This window comes from Elephas maximus, chromosome 4 (genome assembly GCF_024166365.1).
Source record: "Elephas maximus indicus isolate mEleMax1 chromosome 4, mEleMax1 primary haplotype, whole genome shotgun sequence".
NCBI lineage: Eukaryota > Metazoa > Chordata > Mammalia > Proboscidea > Elephantidae > Elephas > Elephas maximus.
Genome location: NC_064822.1, coordinates 111,804,279 through 111,830,015, shown reverse-complemented (window position 1 = coordinate 111,830,015; position 25,737 = coordinate 111,804,279). Strand labels below are relative to the sequence as shown.

General features: G+C 36.6%; 1 protein-coding gene and 1 pseudogene across 1 annotated transcript; one reads left to right on the top strand and one right to left on the bottom strand.

Annotated features, from left to right (window-relative positions):
- Positions 1–9,689: 9,689 nt before the first annotated feature.
- Positions 9,690–10,649, bottom strand: LOC126076365 (olfactory receptor 6C74-like; annotated as a pseudogene).
- A 10,416-nt stretch (positions 10,650–21,065) lies between these two features.
- On the top strand, positions 21,066–22,007 carry LOC126076364 (olfactory receptor 6C76-like). The gene has a single exon (XM_049884905.1). The coding sequence runs from the start codon at positions 21,066–21,068 to the stop codon at positions 22,005–22,007; it is 942 nt and encodes a 313-aa protein (XP_049740862.1).
- The last annotated feature ends 3,730 nt before the right edge of the window (positions 22,008–25,737 follow it).

Sequence of the window (25,737 nt, the reverse complement as noted above, 5' to 3'; positions counted from 1 at the left end):
CATAGATTTATATTTGCTCTTTATTAACTAAGAGGATGTTTATTCAGAGCTGGTATAGGGCCCTGGGGATTCTTGTGAAGAAGATACTAATGGATTATCTTCTTCATTAACTCTAAAAACAAAACAAAAATGTTAATTAAGAGTCTAGTCATGTGTTCTATTGGAAAACCAGATATGTCGGTGTTAAAATGGACTGTAATTCCCGGGGGTGAGGGAGGGATGAAAAGGCCACATAAATAATGACGGGTTTTTCAAAGGACCTGAGCTTAGACTGCTCCAAAGGGAATACAACTGGAGCTCTTCCACTCTCCGTTCACACAGGGGAGAAAAGACAGTAATGTCGGCCTCTGTGTAAAAAAACATTGTCCATAAACTCCATTTCATTGAATATTCACCAGTCAGTTCATAATACGAGTTAGAGGTCAAATGTACTTATTTCTTACCCACTACACAACCTCTTTATATTGAAATATTAATTTCATACTAATATACCTATACAAAAGTAACGACATAACTGATTCTTTGAAAAGTATCTAATTATAGATATGAAAGTAAATCAAGTACTTTGAGAGAAAAAAAATTATGTATTTGTCTACATGTTCTCTAAATCATGGAAGTGAATTATTCTTGCATTAAATATAACGTGAAATTACAGAAAAATGAATTTTTTATATTTCATCATTATTAAGAGATAGTTCAAATGTGTAAAAGTTGATGGGAGAAAAAATAACCTGCATCTGAAACAGAAAAATATAGGAAGATTTTCTACAGAAGGAATACCAGTATTTAATTAAGTTATATGAAAGGAAAATATATATATATATATATTTTTGGTGCACCTGACTCAAGCTACATATGCATTGTTTTCAGTGCCCCATATGCATGCGAGTGCTGGACAGTGAATAAGGAAGACTAAAGAAGAGCTGCCACCTTTGAATTGCAGCATTCGATGAAGACTATTGAATATACCATGGACTCTCAAAAGAACGAAAAAACTTGTCTTGAAAAAAGTACAGCCAGAATGCTCCTTAGAATCAAGGATGGCAAGATTCCATCTCACATACTTTAGATGTGTTTTCAGGAGGGATCAGTCCCTGGAGAAGGACATCATTCCTGGTAAAGTAGAAGGTCAGTGAAAAAGAGGAAGACCTTCAATGAGATGGACTGGCACAGTAGCTGCAATAATGGACTCAAGCATAACAAGAATTGTGAGAGTGGCGCATGACCAGGCTGTATTTCATTTTGTTCTACATAGGGTTGCTATGAGTCAGAACCGCCCCATAGAGTTTCCAAGAAGCGCCTGGTGGATTTGAACAGCCAACCTTTTGGTTAGTAGCCAAAGCACATAACCACTAGGCCACCAGGGTTTTTGACACTTTTTAAAAAATGTAGGGGGAGAAAATGACAAATTTTACCATTACGGGAATTAATTTTTATGATTATATCATGAAAGTTGTGTTGAAATAATTTTCTAAGTTACAAAGCCTTAAAAAAATTGTTCTACTTATTTAAAATTAAATTATTTTTAAACACTGTTATTTAATCCCAAAGTACAATCTTGAGTTATAGGATGACATCAAGGACCTCATACATGAAGAAAGTAAAAAGTCATAAAAAAGACAGGAAAGAAATAAAAGACCAAAATGGATGTCAAAAGAAACTCTGAAAATTGCTCTTGAAATTAGAGTAGCTAAAACAAATGGAAGAAATTATGAAGTAAAAGAGTTGAACAGAAGATTTCAAAGGGAGTCTTGAGAAGAAAAAGTAAAGTATTATAATGACATGTGCAAAGACCTGGAGTTAGAAAACCAAAAGGGAAAAACACACTCAGCATTTCTCAAGCTGAAAAAACTGAAGAAAAAGTTCAAGTCTCAAGCTGAAATACTAAAGGATTCTATGAGCAAAAATTGGATAATCCAGGATGTACCAAAAGAAGATAGGAGGAAAGTACAGAGTTACTTTACCAGTAAGGACTTATCAACATTCCACCATTTCAGGAGATAGCATATGATCAAGAAACAATGATACTGAAGGAAGAAGTCCAAGTTGCACTGAAGACATTTGCAAAAAACAAGCCTCCAACAACTGAAATAATACAAATTAAGATGTTTTAACAAATGATGAAATTTTGGAAGTGATCACTAGACTATGACAAGAAATTTGGAAAACAGCTACCTGGCCAACTGACAGTAAGAGAACCACATGTGTGCCCATTCCAAAGAAAGGTGATCCAACAGAATGATTAAATTAACAAACAATGTCATTAATATCACATGCAAGTAATAATTTGCACAGATAATTCCAAAAACAGCTGTAGCAGAACATCGAAGGGAACTGCCAAAAATTCAAGGTGAATTCAGAAGAGGACGTGGAGCAAGGGATGTCCTTGCTGATGTCAGATGGATTTTGGCTGAAGCAGAGACTATCAGAAAGATGTTTACCTGTGTTTTAGTGACTGTGCAAAAGCTTCGACTGTGTGAATAACATTGCCAACAATGGGACTTCCAGAACACTTAATAGTGCTCATACAGGACCTGTTCATAGACAAAGAGGCTGTTGTTTCAATAGGACAAGGGTGTACTGCATGGTTTAAAGTCACGAAATGTGTGCATCAGAGTTGTATCCTTTCGACATACTTATTCAATCTGTATGCTGAGCAAATAAGCCTAGAAACTGAACTTTATGAAGAAGAAAATAGCATCAGGATTGAAGGAAGACTCACTAACAACCTGTGTCATATGCAGATAACACAACCTTGCTTGTTGAAAGCAAAGAGAACTTGAAGCACTTACTGATAAAGATCAAAGACTACAGCCTTCAGTATGGATTAAATTTTAACATAAAGACAACAAAAATATGGGAGGCGAGTCCAAAGTGGTGTGTAGTCAGAGGCTTCCTGTGGTCCCTCTTACAACAAAGATCTAAAAAAAAAAAAAAAAAAACAAGTGAATTGGTTATATATGACAATCTAGGAGTCCTGAAAATCAAAGACAAAGTTGAAGAGTAGGATTGAGCATCAGGGGGAGGGAGAGACAGTTCAGAAGCAGAAAGAATTTGGCAGACCTGATCTGGCCAGCACTCTGCAGGCTGGATCAGCTGGCGCACACAGGCTAAGGCAAGCAGTAGTGCTTGGGTGGCATTTTCTACATCAGAAGAAACTGAGCAGCAAAGAGTCTACTGAAGCCTCTGGAACCAGGGAGAAGTGGCGCTCAGTTGGTGAAAAATAAGTGCAAGCATCTAATCCCCTGACCCAATCAAAAAAACCCTTCCCCCTTTTGGGAAGTATCTCTCTCTCATTTATCTGCTACTTCCCCACTCTGCTATGGGTCCCAGTCTGGCTTCACCAGTTGCTGGGCCAGAAGTAGGAACCATCTCATGGCCCAACCCATTCTTCTGACTTTGAAGAGGGAGGAAATAAACAAGCAAGAAAAAATAATCTGCCAGCTCCTCTAATCTGGGAACTCAGGGCAGGCACAACCCCCTTGCCTAGGCACAGGCATAAGGGGTCCACAGACTTTGAATGACTTTCGCCCCTGCCTAGACCTGTGTGGGTGCGTTTCAACAGCAGAGGCCCTCATTAGCACAGCACAACAGGGTACATACCTGAAGCCTATTTTCAACTGCAACAGGTATAAGGGGGAGTGGCAGATTCATGGCATTTGACACCACCCTGCTATTAAGCAGAGTCCTCACCTACCCATATCAGGGGCCTGAGGACTGGTGGCTCCACCCAGTCTACCTAGTTACCCACAAAAGGGGTCCAAGAATTAGTGGTACCTTCCAGTCCTTACAGCCAGCTTCTTTGGGTGCCCAAAGTCCAGCTGCAAAACCCAACCACCTACACACTGTAGGGAACAGGGATACACCTTCCATCCAGACACTCGGGGCAGCCATCAGCCCCCTGCCTTGCTCTGCACATGACCCTTTACTACAGCCAGATACTTGTGCCTACTCCAATCAACCCCTGCCAGTCTAGGATTGTAGATGAGAGCCTGCACCACACACTCGGTGACTATCTCGACACCTGAGCTGAATCTACACTGGAAAACTAAACAGACTCTTGGGCTCGCATACCTAGTAACAGCTCTAACCACCTGGTGACAGGATGTGAGAGCTTCGAAGGTGCCAATAATCAAATTAATTCACACTACAAGCCTATTTGGGCATATCAAAACAAAACAGGAAGCTAGGACATAGGACATAGTGAGCAAACAAAAAATAAATAAATATAATAACTCATTGATGGCTCAGAAAAACAGTCAATATCAAATCACATAAAGAGGCAAACCATGATGGCTTCAGCAAGCAACCAAAACAAAGAAGAAACAAACCTCCCAGAGGAAGAGAAAGTCTTGGGATTACCAGAGGTAGAATTCAAAAGATTAATACACAGAGCTTTTTAAGAGACCAGGAAGGAGATCACACAAAACAGAGACCAAGGAACACACAGGCAAAGCAACAGAGGAATGTAAGACAGTTATACAAGAACATAATGACAAATTTAAAAGGCTGCAAGAATTCATAGAAAGACAACAAACAGAAGTCCAAAGATTAACCATAAAATTTCAGAATTAGACAACTGAATATAGAGAGTCAGAGGAGCAGGATTGAGGCAATGGAAGTCAGAATTAGTGAGATTGAAGATAAAACACTTGACACCAACTTATTTGAGGAAAAATCAGGTAAAAGAATTTAAAAAATGAAGAAACCCTAAGAATTATGTGGGACTCTATCAAGAGGAATAACCTACAAGTGATCGGAGTACCAGAACAGGGAGGTGGGGGTGGATAAAAGAAAATACACTGGGAATTGTTGAAGATTTGTGGCAGAAAACTTCCTTGATATTGTTAAGATCAGTCAATACCTATCCTAGAAGCTCATCGAACACCACACACAGTGGATCCCAAAAGAAAATCACCAAAACATATTAAAATCAAACTTGCCAAAACCAAAGACAAAGAGAGAATTTTAAGAGTGGCTAGGAGTAAATGAAAAGTCATCTACAGTCAATAAGACTAAGCCCTGACTACTCAGTAGAAACCATGCAGGCAAGAAGGCAATAGGATGACATATATAAAGCCTTGAAGGAAAAAAAAAAAAAAAATGCCAGCCAAGAATTATATATCCAGCAAAGCTGTCTCTCAAATATGATGGAGAAATTAGAGCATTTCCAGATAAACAGACATTTACAGAATTTGTAAAAATCAAACCAAAATTACAAGAAATACTAAAGGGGGTCCTCCGGTTAAAAAAAAATCAATAATATAGGATAAAACTCAAGACTAGAACACAGGACAGATCAACCAGACATCAATACAGATAGGGAAGTCACAAAAATAAATCAAAGCTAAGACACTGAAAATAGGGAAACAGAGACGTCAATATGTACAAGATGACAACATTAAAACAAAAAAGAGGGACTAAATAACATAGAACTTTCATGTAGAGAGGAAGCCGAAGAAATATCAAGAAAAAAAAATCTATTGGTTTAAACTTAGAAAAACAGAGGTAAATATTAAGGTAAACTCAAAGGAAACAATCCTACACAACAAAATAAAAAAAAAAAAACAAAGATTAAGCAAATACAAAATCAACAACAATGAAAAAGATGAAAAGAAAATACAAATCATCACTTGGGGATGGATATAAGACTCTAAGCATTTTTCAACACTTATGCAACATTAAACTACCACGGTAACTTTTATTGAATGTGAATTAAAAATAAATCACCAGGGTGTTGGTGGAGCTCAAAATGAAATGCAGACTATTGACAGATGACTTCGCTGATTTACAAAGTAATGACATATCCAATACTCAAGAGGGTGGATAAGAAAGTCACTGACATGAGTAATTTTGAAAACACCATTTTTGAATACTCTGCAACTCAAGAGTAAAAGATCACAAACACTGTATTATGTGTGGAAACACTGATTAATTGTACATAGTCTAGCACTTTTGAAATATGCTTACTAGTTTTGAACAAATAAGGGAATATATTTTAATAATGAGAGCTAGGTCCCTGCCTAAGAGGAAAAGCAATTACAAAGAAGCAAATGGGAAATGCTGTGATAAACTGTGGGCTGCAGGATTGCAGTCAGAAGCATCATTCAGAATTTAGGTTTGTTTTTTATACAGATTGATGGATACATAGATGAGTCATACATGTATACATAGTTTAGTGTACAAACTGAAACTTTCTATCTCTGTCCACTGACAAATCCAAGAAGAACTAAAAAACAGAGGACCAAAAACTTAGAACATTTAAACAGCACACATTCATTATGTCAGAGTTTCTGTAAGGCAAGAGCATGGCCACTGCTCAGCATGGTGCCTTCAAGATTTCACAATGGCCGCATCCTCACCTTGAGGCTCAATAGTGGATGGATCCTCTTCCAAAGCTAACTCAGGTTGTTAGCAGAATCAGTTTTCTTATGTCTGTAGAATTGATGACACTTTGCTTCTTCAAAGCCAACAATGAAGAGAAACTCTAGAGAAATTCAGCTAGCAAGAGGTCATACACATGGGAGCACAATCCAAGAGTGGCTTTGCATCTTTCTTACAACATCTAACAATTACAATAACCATATGGCATTAAGTAGAAGCAAGCTAAAAGGTCTTTCTCACATTCCTGAGAAGGAGATTATACCAGGACATGAATGCCAAGAGTTGGGGGTCAGGGACACTACCTTAAAGTCTATCTGCTACACCTTGTAAAAGAAATATTTCCCTGGAAGGTTGGTAGCAAAAGGAAATTGAAATTGAATGAAACACTAAAACATAACATTCATAAAACATTAGAAAAAGCCATTCAATGTACCATTTTTAAGTTAAAAAATACTGTCTTTCATGGACACAACAGAAGTTTTTCTGAAATAAGATAATCAGCCTAAGTGAATTATAATTCTCAAACCCATAGAATGGCCTGCTCTGACAAGTACAGGAGAATATGAAAGACATAATTCTAAGGAGAAAGGAATTTGGTAAACATAAAAATACACTCACTCCTCAGGTATCCACAATGTTAGGTTCTAAAGACCAGGTTGTTATGGGAGATTGACCTTATGTGATAGGTGAGGGCTGCACCCCAGTTTGGCGGGGTTGCCTCGCCATCTCCACCATCGCTCACCGCTGGTCCGCCCCCCCATCTCCAGATGTGGATGCTGTGGCAGGCCCCCCTTGCCCATCACACCTTCCCCACTATGGTGGAGCCCCCAGGGGTTGGAGGTAGTAGTGTTGGTGGTTGGGTGTTGCCTGTCCTGGGTGGGGACCCTGCTCATCCTCCATCTACCCCAGCCCCACAATCCCAGGCATTCCAGTTCCCTCTCCACCTCTTCCTGCCACCCACCCCTCTCCCCCACCAACCTCCCTAGCACCTTCAGGCCCTCTCTCTGCTCTCCTGGCCCATCCACAATCTTGCCTCATCCCACCATTGACCCACACCCTCTGTGGCAAGACTGAGACATAGAGGACGAAAGGGAGAAGGTGTCCTGTGTTTGGCCGACCGCCGTCCCTGGCATGGCCCAGTCGTCCCCAGGCCCTCTGGTATATCATTCAGGGTTGCCCTTGGAGGATGCCCCAGGCCCAGCCATGCCCCTGCAAGCAGCCCAGACCATCATAGGCACCACTTGAAATTTTTTTCTGAAATCTTAAATGTGAAATATTAGCTAATGAGATAGTCAATCAGTGAGGAGTAGGTGTAGCATAAAAAATAAGATTCAATCAGTCCAGGGGCTTAATTTTTTTTTTTCATCATTTCAGAACAAGTAATTTTACTTCATCACATCAAACGGATAAATAAGAAAAAGTACACAGGTTTCTCCTGGTATCTGAAAGCAGAACATTCTTATGAAACCTTTGTAAGACCAAACAGTGTAAAGTGAAGAAGCAATTACCGTTAATTTATAGTTATTTTTTGAGCATTCCCAGATCCAAAAAATAAGCTACCAAATAGCCACAACCAATGACTGCCCTGACAGGGAGCACAACAGAGAACCCCTGAGGGAGCAGGAGATCAGTGGGATGCAGACCCCAAATTCTCACAAAAAGACCAGACTTAACGGTCTGACTGAGACTAGAGGAATCCCGGCAGTCATAGTCCCCAAACCTTCTGTTGGCCCAGGACAGGAACCATTCCCGAAGACAACTCATCAGACATGGAAGGGACTGGACAGTGGGTAGGAGAGAGATGCTGATGAAGAGTGAGCTATTTGTATCAGGTGGACACTTGAGACTGTGTTGGCATCTCCTGTCTGGAGGGGGAATGGGAGGATAGAGAGAGTTGGAAGCTGGCAAAATTGTCACGAAAGGAGAGACTGGAAGGGCTGACTCATTAGGGGGAGAGCAAGTGAGAGTATGGAGTAAGGGGTATATAAACTTATATGTGACAGTCTGACTTGATTTGTAAACGTTCACTTGAAGCTCAATAAAAGTTAAAAAAATCTAAAATAGCACTAACACATAGTATACAAAGATATAGCTCTAAGCTACGGTGGCTTTATGCTGGGACGTTAAGTGTAGTTCCAGGGGAAGGAGTTTGGGGATGCCACCCTAGCTGCTCAGGGCATGTTTCCTCTTTAACAGCTTGCTGCAAAAAAACAGTGAATGCTAGTTTTGTTTTTCACCATTTTATGCAAAGGAGAAAATCCTCTTCGGAATTCTTTCAGTTACTAAAAACAGGTGCTAATATTAGTCTTTCGTAACAATGAAGCAGCTAAAAACAAACTTCCAAAAAGTAGGGGATACCTGTAGTGTTATATCAAGTGATTTAGAATGGACATTTATAAAATTTCAATACCAGTTTATAATAAAAAGTCTCAGAAAACACTAATGGGGGGAATATCCTCACCTTGATAAAGAACATCTATGAAAAACCTGCACCTACATGATAATTAATGTTGGGTCTTCGTCTTTGACTGTGGTGCTTCTCCTTGCTCTCCTATCGGAAAGTGTCTGTCTTTTGCAGCTCTGCTTTCTGACTGTATTGCACTGGTATGTTTATCGAAAGTGTGTTATAGTGTGTGTGTGTGTGTGTGTGTGTGTGTGAAGGAGGCATTCTCTGATGAACCAATTAAGCCTCAGTCTTAGGTCTGTATAATCTGCATAGGCTCTTTAAGTTAGCCCCTGTAAAGCACTCTTTCCTGAATGAAAAGTTCTTCTTTGATTTATACTAACACAGAGATTCGTAGATTTTTTTAATGTATCTTCATTAAATCTAAGCATGAATACTTCTATATAGGTTCATTATTATGTCATTAGGACCAACAAATGTTTTAGTAAGATATTAACATTATGTAGTATATTGTTTAGTATAAGAAAGGTTTCCTACAGATTTATAAAATCAAATGAATACTTGTAGATTTCACAAATGATCTACATCTCAACACATCTACACTATAAAGACTTAGACCAATTGGGCTTCAAGTATTGATTCATAATGGAGTATTTTTTGAAGATAAATAAGAGAATTAAGTTGCAAGAGTGAGGTGATTTCAGCAACACATAAGACAACATCATGGATACAGTTTATACCATTAAAGGAAAAAAATCAGGAGTAGATTGCATAACAATGATTAATTGCAGGTGACATAATCCTAATCCTAATATAAAAATAAAATAAATGGATATGGTATCAGAGTAGGCTACATTTTTCAATAAATGTTAGTGGTTTCCTTTTGTAAAAGCCAAACAAACTATTTTTTTAAGGTAGTGATACATTTTTGAACTATAACCTTCAGGGCTTGTTTTGCTTGCTTATTTCTTAGGGAATACATGAAAGGCTTTAAGAGAGGTGCAATTGAAGAGTTGAGTACTGCTACCCCCTTCTTTAAAGCAATCCTTTCCTCTGCACAATGTTTCATATACATAAAATGCAGCTTCCATAAGAGATAGAGACAATAATCATGTGGGAGGAACAGGTGGAAAAAGCCTTCTTCCTCTGCTGGGCAGAAGGGATCTTCAGAATTGTTCTCAGAATATATGCATAGGAGAGTATCAACAGTGCCAGTGTAATCAGCAGTATGACAATGGCTGAAATAAAACCTAACAATTCTATGGACCGTGTGTCTGTGCAGGAGAGTTTCAGGACAGGAGAATAGTCACAGGCAAAGTGGGCAATATTGCTGGCATCACAGAATTCCAATCCCAAGCCCATGATAAGCCCAGGAGAGATTGCTAACAACCCAGCTAACCAAGAGGTAACAAGCAGCTGGGTACAGACTCTGTTGTTCATGACCGTTGCATAGCGAAGGGGTTTGCAGATGGCCACATAGCGGTCATAGGACATGGCAGTCAACAGGAAGAACTCTGATGCACCCAAGAAGATGGCAAAAAATAATTGTGTCATACAAGCATCACAGGAAATCATGTTATCCATAGTCACAATGCTCACCAGGTACCTAGGGATCCAGTCATGTGAATGACATTTCTAAAAATGAAAAATGCCTAAGGAAGAAATACATGGGTGTTTTGAGTTGGGAATCCAATAATGTGAGCAGGACAATGGTCAGATTTCCAGTGACACTGAATAAATATATTAGAAATAGAAAAAGGAAAATTACAATTTGCCAGTTTGGATCATCCGTTAGTCCCACTAGAATAAATGTTGTCACCGTTGTATGGTTTCTCAGGGTTAAATTTCTTCTGAATTCCATCAGATCTGTGAAAACAGTACAAAATTATTTTCTTTTAAAACGGCGTAATTGAGTACAGATTTAAAACCAGTATGAAGAACCAAGTAACTCAAAGGACATACATATTCCCTTTTGTTTCTGTGATCTGAACCATTTCACAAAGCAGCCAGAACCCAGGATCAAGTCTTCTTATTCCATCTCCTTCTCTGGACACTGATTTTCTAAATTTTCTCCTCAGATCTCCTTTACTTTAGAAGAATTGATTTTTTTAATTGTTGCTATAAGCATCTCTAAAATTTCTATGGTTTAAAGTTTTGTCCAAGATCCTTAACAGTAACTCCTGCAATATTACCTAATCCACAGGAAAATATATTTATTTTAGGTTATGTTGATTGTATCTATTATTAACAATCTTCTGCTTAGTCTCTTTCCATAAGATATCTTTGCTCTACACTTTTATATTTCAAACAGATAATCAGGCCTGGATTTTTGTGGTTATTCTTCCAAAAATGATTATGTTTCTATGTTACATTTTTGGTTAACATTTGACTTCCTTGGTGCACTACCAATGAGAACTTTCAATTGAATGAACTTTTATGAATTTTAGTACAATGTGAATCTCCAATTTAATAAAGAAACATCAAGTTGAAATTTGACATGAAACTTTGAATTATTTTACTTATTCAGTCCATTTCAACTTCATAAATAGCTTTATCAATGTAAGCTAAACTTTGACTTCAGTTTTATCACCGTAAGTAATAGTATCTTCCATAAAGCTTTTACTAAATAGAAAGGCGTATGCGCCAGTCAAATTTGTAATAAGTATATTGAGAATTACTGCTATAGTGCTGTTGCACTAAACTAATTCAGACCCCCGTCAGATATGTACATTGAAGCTTTAATCATGCGTTACACAAATAACCTTTGTTTCTAATTCAAAATGTACTTGTTTAATTATGGTCACATATTTAGAACAGAATGGAGTCTATGGTAACTACTTTGAACACTGAACAACAACATATTGAAAATACCTACTTTCCATGGATTCCTCAATGGTTTGGTTTGCTGATATATCGTGACATTTTTCTTTTGTGTCATTACTCTAAAATGTAATAGGAATGATTGTGGCTGTAAAATATTTCTTTCTAACCCATGTTTATACTTGCGTATTCAATCACAATGGAGATCTTCTCCACATTAAAAGGCAGGAACATTTAAGAACAAAATATAAATATTGGTAGGTCTTCTCATCTCTCTATTCAATCAGCATAGTCGTGGCCATACTTTCAAGCATATGTTTTTCTAATTTCTCTACAAATAAAAATAAATGTCTGGCTTCAGACTAATAGGCTAACATAAAATCCGAACATCTAAGTTATTTATCTGGAGTCAAAATAGTAGATTTTTAAATAAGAATTCTAGTCATTCATTACAGTTTCTGATTCTCTCTTAAGGAAAAATTCTTTTGTCTCTGTATCACCACAGATTTATCTTTGTTCTTTAATAACAAAGAGAATATTTACTCAGAGCCAGTATAGAGCTGGGGATTCTTTGGAGAAGATGCTAATTAACTCTCTTCATCATTATCTAAAAAGACAAAATACAAAATAAAAATGTTAATTACTGGGGAGCCTGAAAGCTTTATGTTAAAATGGACTCTAATTCCCAGAGTGGGGATTGAAAGGCATTATAAATAACGTTGAGTTTTTCAGAGTACCCGAGTTTAAATTACTCCAAAGAGGAAAAAAAAAAAAAAAAAAAACTGGAAATCTCCTGTTCTCCTTTTCAACAAGAAAATCAAGACAGTAATGTGGGCCAGTGCCTAATGACAACATTGTCCATAACCTCCAGTTCATTGACTATTCTCCAGTTGTATCATCAGATATGCTTTTGAGTTCAAACATACTTATTTCCTACCCTCTCCACACAACCTCTAGTTTAAATGATTTATTTTAAAGTAATTTGACAGCAGGAAAACAGTGGCATAACTGACTTTTTAAAAGCACTTAATCATAAAATATATTTAATGAAATCTTTTCAGAGAAAAAAAGGGATCTATAGTTTTTCCGTATGTCATCTAAACCATGAAAGTTATTCTTACTTTCATTATAATGCAAAGTTACATAAAAATAAGATATATAAATCTTGCATATTTACTCTTTCTTTAGAGAACTATAGCTAAATGTGTAAAAGATGATTAAAAAATAACTTGGTTTAGAACAGAAGAATGTGAAGGGATTTTCTACAAAGGGGGATACCAATAATTTTATATATATATATATATTTGTTGTTGCTGTAGAGTTAGTTCCGACACATAGTAACCCTATGTACAACAGAAAAAAAACACTGCCTGGTCCTGCGCTACACCCATGATGGTTGCTATGCTTGAGCCCATTGTTGCAGTCACTGTGTCAATCCATCTCATAGAGGGTTTTCCTCTTTTTTTTGCTGACCTTCTCCTTTTTTTTTTTTTTTCTACTTTACTAAGCATGACGTCCTTCTCCAGGGACTGATCCCTCCTGATAACATGTCCAAACTATGTGAGATAAAGTCTCACAATCCTTGCTTCTAAGGAGCATTCTGGCTGTACTTCTTCCAAGACAGATTTGTTTGATCTTTTGACAATCCAAGGTATATTCAATATTCTTCTCCAACACCATAATTCAAAGGAATCAATTCTTCTCAGGTCTTCTTTATTCATTGCCCAGCTTTTGAATGCAAATGAGGTGATTGAAAACACCACGGCTTGGGTCAGGTGCATCTTAGCCCTAAAGTAACATCTTTGCTTTCTAACACTTTAAAGAGGTATTTGGCAGCAGATTTCTCCAATGCAATATGTTGTTTGATTTCTTGACTGCTATTTCCATGGATGTTGATTGTGGATTCAGGTAAAATTACATATACGTTTTATATATATATATGTCTGAACTATAAATATCTTACAAGAAATATATTTCCCTTTTATAGGGTAATATATTATCTTCACAAGGGCCTTTGAAAACAGAGGAGAAGGCATACTTGTTAGAGTTTGGTAAGGGAAACAATATTACTATGAGTAATATGGAATAAAAGAATTTTTAGAAAAATAAATCTATTAAGCCATGCAAAATTGTGGAACTGATGAGGAAATATATCAAAGAATGTTGCCTCTGTTTTTAGAAGTGTTTTCGAAGTGCCTTTAGGAAGCAGAACAAAGAGTTCAGAAGCCAGAAAAGAAGAAGAAAAAAAATAAATCCTGTTTTTAAAGAAAGCATACATGCACAAGCAATGAAGAATAGAGAGAGCTGAGAGCCATGATGTGGTTAGTTATGAAACTGGTGAAATAAGTTGACAGCTTGAAGTCAAATGCCTTTATAAAGTCAATTGCCACTGTGGACTGTCAGACATACAAAAAATAAAACCCATTGCTGTTGAGTCAGTTCCGATTCATAGAGATCCTACAGGACAGAGCAGAACTGCCCCACAGTATTTCCAAAGCTGTAATCTTCATGGACTCTGACTGCTACATCTTTCTTCCATGGAGCTGCTGGTGGGTTCAAACCATTGACTTTCTGGTTAACAGCCAAGTGCTTAAACACTGCACCGCCAGGGCTCCTGGTCAGTCACGTATCAGGCAAAAAAAAGTGGTTTCTTCCATTTTCTAATTTTGCCACGGTGCTCCTTTTCAATGCCCTAGTCTCCATTATGAAAATTGAGATGCCATAAACTCAAAAAGCAGCAGATTGCCTAGAAGAGCAAGTAAGATTTCACACAGTTCAAGCCTTCAGCATAGTTGTTATTGTTTTCTGCATAGTGATATCATGTGTTACAGAATAGAACTGCTCCATAGAGTTTTCTTGGCTGTAATCTTCATGGGAGCAAATCTCTAACCTTTTATTCTGGTGCCAACCCTTTGGTCACCAGCCAGTTACAGGCCATTTGCATGACCCAGGGACCATCAACATAATTAGAAGACTAGAAGAGTCATTTCCAAGTGCATATCAGTAACTAATATAGCAATTCTTCAAAGTGGAAGAAAGTTAGTTGGAGTCTTATATGGAGCACAAAATCAAAAACAAAAAATATATAAATAAAAATTGTTAAGATCAAGGTGGATCACGTCTGAAAGACCAAAAAATAAAAAAAATAAAACACTTCCATCAAGTTCGAGAACAAGGCTTTCATTAAATGGAAAAGTAACAGATTTAGTACATCAGATTACCAATTGCTAGGAAGTCAAAGAGGAAGGATTGAAAAACTTACAGGAGCTTAACTAGCTTTCTTAAAAAAACACCACTTTTCAGGCAGAAAGAGGTGTCTTGTACACTAGTTTTCTATGTTACGTAAAGCACCACAGACTTTGTCTCATTTATTATGTCAGAGCTTCTGTCAATTAGCAGCCTAGGTACTGTTTAGTTGGGTGTTCTGCAGAATTGCAATCAAGCTTTCAGCAAGCCTGCATCATCATCTGGAGGCTTGACTGGGGATGGGTCCACTTCCAAGTTTACTCAGGTTGTTGGCAGAATCGTTTTCCTTATGGGTGTAGAATTCATGGCACCTTTCTTCTTCAAAGCCAGCAATGGACAGAGAGGCTCTAGAGCAAGTTTGAGAGCAAGAGTTTTACATAACATAACAAAATCACAAGGATGATATCACATCATCTTTCCATATTGTATTTTTAAAAGAAAGTCCCGGGTCCTGCCCACATTCATGGGTTGGATATTATACATGAGCATGAACTCCAAGTTTGGAGATCATGAAAATAACTTAAAGTCTATCTGACACATCTTGTAAAAGGAAATTTCCCTGAAAACTGGGTAGTTAAAGAGACAGACAAGTGGATGAAACACTGAAACATAGCATTTACAAAATATCAGGAAAAAAAAGAATTTTATTTTTTTAATTAAAAAGATACTGCCTTTCATGGCAGCAACAGAAGAAAGTTCTTTTGATTGAAGAATTGCCCCAAATCACCTATACACATCCCCCCATAGAGTTGCTCTGACAAGTCCAGGAAAATACAAAGGACATAATTCTAAGGGGAAAAAAAAAATGTGTTGTTATTAGATGCTGTCAAGTCTGTTCAGATTCAAAGTGACCCTATGTTAAACAGAGCTAAATGCTGCCCAGTCCTGTGCCATCTTGACAATCTTTGCTATGTTTGAGCCCATTGTTGCAGCCACTGTGTCAGTCCATCTCCATAAAGGTCTCCCTCTCTTTCACTGACCCTCTGCTTTACCAAGCTTGATGTCCTTCTCCAGGGACTTGTCCCTCCTGATAACATGTCCAAAGCACTTGAGACAGTGTCACCATTCTTGCTTCTTGGGAACATTCTGACTGCACTTCTTCCAAGACAAATTTGTTCCTTCTTTTGGTAGTCCATGGTATAATTCAATATTCTTTATCAACACCACAATTTAAAGGCATCAATTCTTTTTTGATCTTCCTTATTCACAGTCCAGCTTTCACTTGCATATGAGGTGATTGAAAACACCATGGATTGGGTCAGGCACGCCTTAGTCTTCAACATGATATCTTTGCTTCTCAAGACTTTAAAGAGGTCTTTTGCAGCAGATTTGCTAAAAGCAATGCATCGCTTGATTTCTTGACTGCTATTTCCGTGGGTGCTCATTGTGCAACCAAGTTAAATGAGATCCTTGAGAACTTCAATCTTTTTCCCATTTACCATGATGTTGCTTATTGGCCCAGTTGTGCGGATTTTTTTATTTTCTTTATATTGAGGTGTAATCCATACTTAAGGTTGTAGTCTTTGATCTTCATCAGTAAGTGCTTCAAGTTCTCTTCACTTTCAGTAAGCAAGGTCGTGCCATCTGTATATGGTATGTTGTTCATCAGTCTTCCTCTAATCCTAATGTCCCATTATTCTTTGTATATTCCAGCTTCTCAGATTATTTGCTCAACAAATAGATTGAATATGTTTGATGAAAGGATTAAACCTTAAAACACACCTTTCAGGACTTTAAACCATGCAGTATCTCCTTGTTCTGTTCAAAGGATTCCTCATGAACACATTTAAGTGTTCTGGAATTCCCATTTTTATCAATATTATTCATAATTTATTAAGATCCACACTGTCGAATGCCTGTAAGTACTCAATAAAACATAAGTAAACATCTTTCTGGTATTCTCTACTTTCAGCCAGGATCTATCTGATATCAGCAATGTTATTCCTTGTTCCACGTCCTCTTGTAAATCTAATTTGAACTTCTGGGAGTTCCCTGTTGATGTACTGCTGCAGCCACTTTTGAATGATCTTCAGGAAAATTCTATGTGTGTGTGATATAAATGATATTTTTCTATAATTTCCACATTTGGTTGGATCACCTTTCTTCAGAATAGTCATAAATATGGGTCTCCTCCAGTTGTTTTGCCAGGTAGCTGTCTTCCATATTTCTTGGCATAGATGAGTGAGCACTTTAGGTACTGCATCTATCTGTTGAAACATCTCAATTGTTATTCTGTCAATTCCTGGAACATTGTTCGTTGCCAATGTCCTCGTGTTTAGCTTGGACTGCTTCCTTCAGTACCATCAGTTATTGATCATACGCTACCTCCTGAAATGACTGAATGTCTACTAATTCTTTTTGGTACAGTAACTCTGCTTAATCTTTCTATCTTCTTTCGAAGCTTCCTGTGTCATTCAGCATTTTGCCCATAGAATCCTTCACTATTGCAACTTGAGGCTTGAATTTTTTCTTCAGTTCTTTCAGCTTGAGAAATGCTGAGTGTGTTCTTCTCTTTTGGTTATCTAACAAAAGGTCTTTGCACCTGTCGTGGTAATACTTTGTTTTCTCAAGCCACCCTTTGAAATCTTCTGTTCAGCTCTTTTACTTCAGCATTTCTTATGTTTACTTTAGCTCTAATGTTCAAGAACAAGTTTCAGAGTCTCTTCTGACATCTGTTTTGGCCTTTTCTTTCTTTTCTGCCTTTTTAATGAGCCCTTGCTTTCTTCATGCATGACGTCTTAGATGTCATTCCACAACTCATCTGGTCTTCGGTCATTACTGTTCAATGGGTCAAATCTACTCTTAAGATGGTCTCTTAATTCAGATGGGATATACTAAAAGTTATACTTTGGCTCTTATGGACTTGTTTTAATTTTTTTTCACATTCAGATTGAACTTGCATATGAGCCATTGATTCCACAGTCAGCCCCTGGCCTTGTTCTGAGTGATGGCATTGAGCTTTTCCATCATCTCTTACCACAGTTGTAGCTGATTTGATTCCTGTGTATTCTATCCAGCAAGGTCCACATCACCATTTATGTTATTGAAGAAAGGTTATTGGAGTGGAGAAGTCATTGGTCTTGCAAAATTCTGTCATGTGATCTCCCGCATTATTTCTATCACCAAGGCCATATTTTCCAACTATTGATCCTTCTTCTTTGTTTCTAACTTTTGCATTCCACTCACCAGTAACTATCAATGCATCCTGATTGCATGTTTGATCAATTTCAGACTGCAAAAGTTGGTAACAATCTTCAGTTTCTTCACCTTTGGCCTTAGTGATTGGTGTTTAAATTTGAATAATAGCCATATTAACTGGTCTTTCTTGTATGTGTGTGGATATTATCGTATCACTGACTGCATTGTACTTCAGGATAGATCTTGAAATGTTCTTTTTGACAATGAACGCAATGCCATTCCTCTTCAATTTGTCATTTTTGGCATAGTCAGCCATATGATTGTCCGATTCAAAAATGGCCAATACCAGTCCATTTCAGCTCACTAATGCCTAGGATATTGATGTTTATGCATTCCATTTCATTTTTAACTATTTCCAATTTTCCTAAATTCATACTTCACGCATTCCACATTCCTATTATTAATGGATGTTTACAGCTGTTTCTTCTCATTTTGAGTCATGCCTCATCAGCAAATGAAGGTTCAGAGTGCTTTACTCCATCCATGTCATTAAGGTTGACTCTACTTCAAGGAGGCAGCTCTCCCTCAGTCACATTTTGAGTGCCTTCCAATCTGAAGGGCTCATCTTCTGGCACTATGTCAGACAATGTTCTGCTGCCATTCATAAGGTTTTCACTGGCTAATTCTTTTCAGAAATAGACCACTGGATCCTTCTTCCTAGTCTGTCTTAGTCTGTAAGTTCAGCTGAAGCCTGTCTGCCATGGGAGACCCTGCTTGTATTTGAGTACTGGTGGCATAGCTTCCAGCATCACAGCAACATGCCAGCCTCCAAAGTATGACAAACTGACAGATGTGTGGGGGTTACCAAGAATAGGTGCTCAATATGTTTTATTAACAAACAAGACATGTGAATAATACCTTTTCCATACTTGTGTCCCTGCCCTGTTATTTACTGATATTTCATGTTTTCATGTAATTAAATATCTAGAATGACATTTCTAGTTAAAATGATATTGACTATATGAAAGTCAAAATAATCTAAGTCTGTTATTACCTCATTTTTAAAATTATACACTTCCCTGAAGTATAATGTTGAAAAAATCACTGTCCAAATTAAACTTGTTTAACTTAAATTAAGGCCAACCTCATCAGCATCATCTCTCCCCAGGGATATTTTAGTTCTGTTTTATTGCAAGAATCCCCTGTGACTTTTTTGAGAAAAACAGATAAAACTATTCTGTTTGCGTTGAAAGAATATTTGGAAAATCATCTTCTTTATTTGGAAGGTGAAGAAAGAAAGATCATTTTAAAATCCATCTTTCTTGCACATGAGTTACTTAGAGCCAAGTAAAATATTATATTAGGTATATATTTTTTAACATCTAGGATTTAGGATTTTTCTATTTTTATGGACATTTGGGGAAACAAGAGATAGTAAATGTCTAGTGTCAGATTGTGCAAGTTAGGCTACTTTACATTTCAAGGTTTTTTGTTCCTCACCAATTCTCATTCATAGGCCATGCCGCTCACCTCTTCCCCACAGCTATTGTTTCTTGGTTCTCACTCATAGATTGGGCCCTGACTTCCTTATGCAATAAAAAAATTCACCTAATGAATCAGCAAAGTGCACAATTCTTTTGCCTCTACTTGCTTGTTCAATCATAGCTATTTTCCTGAACCTGGTAACCAGGATCTCACATTTACCTTTTTTTTTTTTTTTTAAGAATCCTACTCACATTCCATGAAAGCTATATTTTTCATTCTGAATTCTTGCTCTGTAACCAGTTGTAGACTCAGGACAACAGTCCATTTTACATCTGCCCTCTTTCTTTACAAGTACCTCTAGCTTTATTTGTAAACAATAAATTAGTATCAAAAACATTGTGGCTCAGTGGGAACATTGGCAAACCTACCTGAGTTTCAGTCTTTTACATAAGATGGATGGGCTACTTATTTGACTGTCCTCAGAGCTTTTACCACTGATTGAGACAATCAGGTTTTCACCATGTTACCAACCCTTTCCTGGATGTCACATTACAAAATCTCTTGGATACTCGGCTTCTTGTCCAGACATAGTATCTTCTATTGGCCACTGGGGCTATGTCATCTTTCTGTCTGGGTGTTTCCCTCTCTAGGAACAGATTTTCTACTGGATGTATTCCCACATTATTCCCTACCTCACTGTTTGTAACCAGGATTATCTTGTCATATTCCACTTGCATATCATATAAGTGTGTTATTGTGTAAGAAAACCAGTCAGTAACAAATTGGGAAGCCTGTGAAGTGCTCCAGATGTAAAGCATCACACTCAACTCTCAATTTCAGTAAATTAACAGAGCATTTCGGTTTGGTCAGCCAAACTGCTACCACATGGGATTACATTATTGTAAGTACATTCTCCATTTCTCAACTCATTTATTTTTTTTCTATTTTTCTGATTATGGTACAACTTAGTTCACTTAACTTTAGCTGTCAGAATCTCTTCTAAAAAAGTGAAAAATTAATAGTTTGAGATATAAAAAAACTTTTAATTCTGGGTTTGTTTGTTAGAATAACACAAACATTACTTTTAAAAGCCTTTATTGTTTTGTTAAGTTATTAATTTTGAATACAGAGAGACATAAACAATTTACAAAAAGTAGAAAAAAATTTTTTTAAATAAAATTTTCAGTGAAGTAATTGGAACATGGAATCATTGGCAAAAGTACGTTAACAACAATAAAAGCAATTTTTTATATTTTATAGTTTCCCACACATGTAATTAAATTTTTAAAAGTTAGCAAATCCCCTTTGATAAGCATACTTATTATTCTTATATGCATGTGTATATTAAGCCTATCAATAACTCACAAAAGATTACATGTCTAGTGAGCGATATAGAAGACATAGATTATCTTCATTCTGGTTCACGAATTTTTTCAGAATTCATTAAAACTTGGTATTAATTTATTATCTTATTATAAGTCTTATATGTTTTTTTACTGAACAGGTGTGATAAAAACACAACCCTGAGCTCACTCAATTATTGTTTCTTGTATTCATTTATAGACCTAACAGAAGTCAACAACAAAAAATGAAAAATCGGTCATCTGTGAAAGAATTCATTCTCCTAGGATTAACAGATGACCCGGAGCTAAACATTTTAATTTTTCATTTTCTGTTTTTCACATACATACTGAGTATAACTGGAAACCTGACAATTATCGCCCTTACTCTGATAGATCCCTGTCTCAAAACTCCCATGTATTTCTTCCTTAGGAATTTCTCTTTCTTAGAAATCTCATTCACAACAGTTTGCATTCCGAGATTTCTGGTTAGCATTATAACAGGGAACATGATCATCTCCTATAATTCTTGTATGGCCCAGGTGTTTTTCTTTATACTCCTTGGTTCAATAGAATTTTTCCTTTTGACGGTTATGTCGTATGATCGTTATGTGGCCATCTGTAAGCCATTGCATTACACAACAATAATGAACAGCAGAGTCTGCATCCAGCTAGTGATAAGCTCTTGGCTGGCTGGATTTCTTTTTATCTTTCCACCTGTAATCTTAGGACTTCAACTGGATTTTTGTGACTCCAACATCATTGACCACTTCACCTGTGACTCCTCTCCCATGCTGCTGATTTCCTGCACAGACACAGCATTCCTAGAGCTCCTGGGGTTTCTCCTGGCAGTGGTCACTCTTGTGGTCACCTTAACATTCGTGATTCTTTCCTATGCTTTAATCCTTAGGACAATTCTGAGAATCCCCTCTGCTGAGCAAAGAAAAAAGGCTTTTTCCACTTGTTCCTCACACATGATTGTTGTCTCCATCTCGTATGGAAGTTGCATTTTCATGTATGTCAAAACCTCAGCAAAAGAAGGGGTGGTTTTTACCAAGGGCATAGCAGTGCTCAATACCTCTGTTGCCCCAATGCTGAATCCTTTCATTCACTCCCTAAGGAACCAACAGGTAAAACAGGCTTTTAAGAACTTAATCAAAGGATGCTTCTCAAATAAATTTCAGTCCTGAGGAAATTCAAAGCCTCAAATTTAAATTGAACTTTCTGCCTAGTGCAATATTAACATTGTTCTTTTTCTCATTCACTATTGAATTTGATGGAAACGCTGGTGGCATAGTAGTTAAGTACTACAGCAGCTAACTAAATGGTTGGCACTTCAAATTCACCAGGCTCTCCTTGGGAACTCTGTGGGGCAGTTCTACTCTGTCCTGTAGGGTCACTATGAGTTGGAATCGACTCGACGGCACTGGGGTGGGTATTGAATTCACCTTCCCTGAAAGAGGTTTTGTTCAACCTGAAAGAGGTTTTGTTCTCCATCTTTCTAAGTTTTATTATACTGATTTTACATTTTATATGCTCTGAAAATTTTCTGCATGGGAGTGATTTTTTTGTCATATGCATGAGGATGATTTTTAAGAGGGATGCCATAATTTATTTGTAAACAATCATTGATGAACTATTCCTCTGGACCGCATTCAAATCTAAATAAAAGTTATCATCAAACAATTCTGTAAAGTTTTATTTATGTGTTTATTTATTTTCTTGGTGCATAAGGAAGGAGTACTAGCATAAATTCTTCTGTGGGATAGAGTCTCCTGTCTTTATTGTGCCTCTATCTATATCTCTACAATATTTGCTTTATAATTGTTAACCTATGCTATTAGGTAAGTAAGTGTTATATATCATTGCGAATTGCACCCTTTAATATTGCAAAATATCTGGCTTAATGTTTTTTTGGTGTAAATTCCAAAGTTACTTTACGTATGGTTTTGATATTTCCATCAAACCCCAATGCACTCACCAGGAAATGTCTTTAATGAACTACACTGTTATTGTTCTTTATTCTATTCCAGTCTTGAATTTACCAATGCTGAGCATTGGGTTCATCTGAAGGTCCCTTGAAAAAAGCTTTTCTTCCGTTTGGTATCTCAAGATGCAATTTTCTCCTGTTTGATTATTCTGGCAATTGAAACCCATATGATTTTTATAGTTCAGAACTTTCTCAAAATTTCTAGTACCCTTAAAAAATTATGAGACCCTCAATTGTTTCCTAGGGCCAGCCTAAGTGCATGTGGCCAGTTTCCCATTCTATTTTCTGATATGTCACAATAAAAATCTCTTTGTTACAGAGGCTTTGTGAAAGTTGTTTCCCTACAACAGTGTGGAACTTGATGAAACAGAAAACAGAAGAATAAATAAGAAAAAATAAAACCAAAATTTGGCTCCTAAAGAAGATCATTAAAATTGATGAACTTCTGGCCAGACTGATCAGGACAGATACAGGAAAAAAACACAAATTATCAACATCGGCAATGCAACTGGGACTATCACTGATATGCTACTAATAATAGAAGGATAACAAGTAAATTTTTGAACAATTTTATGGAAAATATATAAGTGAAGAAGAATAGGCAAACCTCCTAGGCAGAAGTATTCTAAATAATTTGTGTAGATACTCTGTCCTCTGGGAAATGAAATCTAACTCCCATTCCCTAAGTGTGGGTTATGTGTATTAGCTTCCTTCCAAAGACTCCATATGGAATGGAGGGAAAGAAAAAAAAAAGTAATTTTACAGAGCAAAATATGAAACACACTACCTTGGCCAGGCAATAAAAGTCAACATCAGCTATGATAACTCATGCTCATAGTATTTGCCATAGATGTTCTGTAATGAAAATGAAAATTGGCCCTTGCCGTTGTCCACCCAAAAACCATAACTTAAGTCTGATTGTGAGAAAAGCATCAGACAAGTCCCAGCTGAGGAACATCCTACAACATTTGGCCATAGTCCTCAAAATGGTCAAGGTCATCAAAAACAAGGAAAGTCTGAGAAACTGTCAGAGTCAAAAGATGCCTAAGGAGACAGGATGACTCAATGTAATGTAGAATCTTGAAAGGGGTCCTGGAAGAGTAAAAGAACATTAAGTAAAACCTAAGAAAATCTGAATAAAGTATGGGCTTTAGTTGATAATAATGTATTACCCTGATTGCGACAAATGTGCTATACTATTATAACACGCTAAGAATAGAAGAAGCTGTATGTGGAGTATATGGGATTTTCTATCTTACCATCAGAATTTTTTTGGAAGTCTTAAAGTGTTCTAAAATTAAAAAAAAAGTATACATCAAGAAAATCCTATAGAATATTTTTAAAAAGGTACCAGAAATAATAAATGCTTTTCACAAGTTTGCAAAAACACAAGATCAGTATACAAAAATCAGCCAATAAGTAATTGGAGTTTAAAATGCAAAGGTAGCATTCACAAGAACATAAAAATATGAAAGCTTAGGTATGTATCTGATGAATTTGATCAAGATCTTTACACTAAAACCTGCAAAACACCACTGGCAGAAATTAAAGACCTAAATATATGCAGAGATATTCCTTTGCACATGTGTCAGTAATCAATAAACCCTATATGTATGGGTTTATTTCTGAGCTTTCTATTCTGTATACGAATATATATGCTTCTTGAGATGGTACACAGTACACCCACAGAAGACATACTGAAAAATTCAGGGCAAAGGGCTGTATTAAGATGTTGACTAAAATTAATCACCGTGTGCCTCAATCTTTTTTCTTTTTTTAATTACTATTTATAAATACAATTAAATTGTATTTTAAGTATATGTTAAAGCAATATTTCCACTTGTGTTTCACTAGTAACACATTTCCTAAGCACACAATTTAAGATAATATTTTGGCTTAGAGCCATCATATAAATGGTATTATAGCAATATTTTTATTAAAGCAGTGTTTTTATGATGTGTTTCTCAAATTCTTGACTTTGGTCATTGATAATTTAATATTTTGAACTTAAAATAGTTGTTATGGTTAGCAGTTTCTTCCTTCAATATGCTCTCTATATTCCTTAATCATATACCCTGAATAAGTTTATGTTTCCACTCTGTTTTAAATTTTATATATCACAAAGAAACACTAAATGCAATCTTAAAACCTTTTTTGGGGGGAAGTGTCTAGAATTTTGTGAACATTAAATAATCCCAGTTTTTATTTAATTTAAACTATGTATGAGTTTAATAGATCTCTTGAATTTAATAGTAACTAATTTTTTTTTGTTGTTTAAATATGTCTCAAAATAACTACTGTTAAGGGGATATAACAGATATCTTCTCAGATCAAAGCTGTAAATAACAAGATGACATGTGTGGGGGGGAAATTGTTTGCACTGGAAATGGGAAAGGGAGTAGAGATTTCACAAATGATGCAGCCTTTTAACACTCATCCACAAGCTGGGAAAACTATGTAAACAGCTGTCTTTATCATCCCGTATTCCCAGAACCTAAGGTTGAGCCCAACACATAATAAGCATCTAAAAGAAAATTACTGGATGAATAAATGGTAGTGATTCTGATTATGATAAAGTTTCCTATGTTTTCAGTCAGTGGAGCTATGTAAAGCCTTAAAGACAATTCTAATATCTTTTATGATGTGATATAATGGAGCCTGCAACCCCAACTTAGAACATCACATGAATTTTTAAATTTTTCCTCTAGATTAGAGAGAAATCCCTTTGTTCACAGCATGCTGCTATTGCTATTAGTTGCCAGTATTGTCTGTTGGTATTTAAAAATTACCAATCCCTATTATTCCAATATTAAGTTCCTTCTCCTTGTGAAGTTACAGGATGTTATGAAGAAATAAGTCCTATGTCTTCTTTTGCTCTGAGTTTTGCCCACTAGTGTCACTATGAGTTGGAATTGACTAGACAGCAAAGG

Excerpts from the sequence above, each read along its gene's own strand:
- LOC126076364 (XM_049884905.1), top strand. The coding sequence starts at position 21,066 with ATGAAAAATCGGTCATCTGTGAAAGAATTCATTCTCCTAGGATTAACA.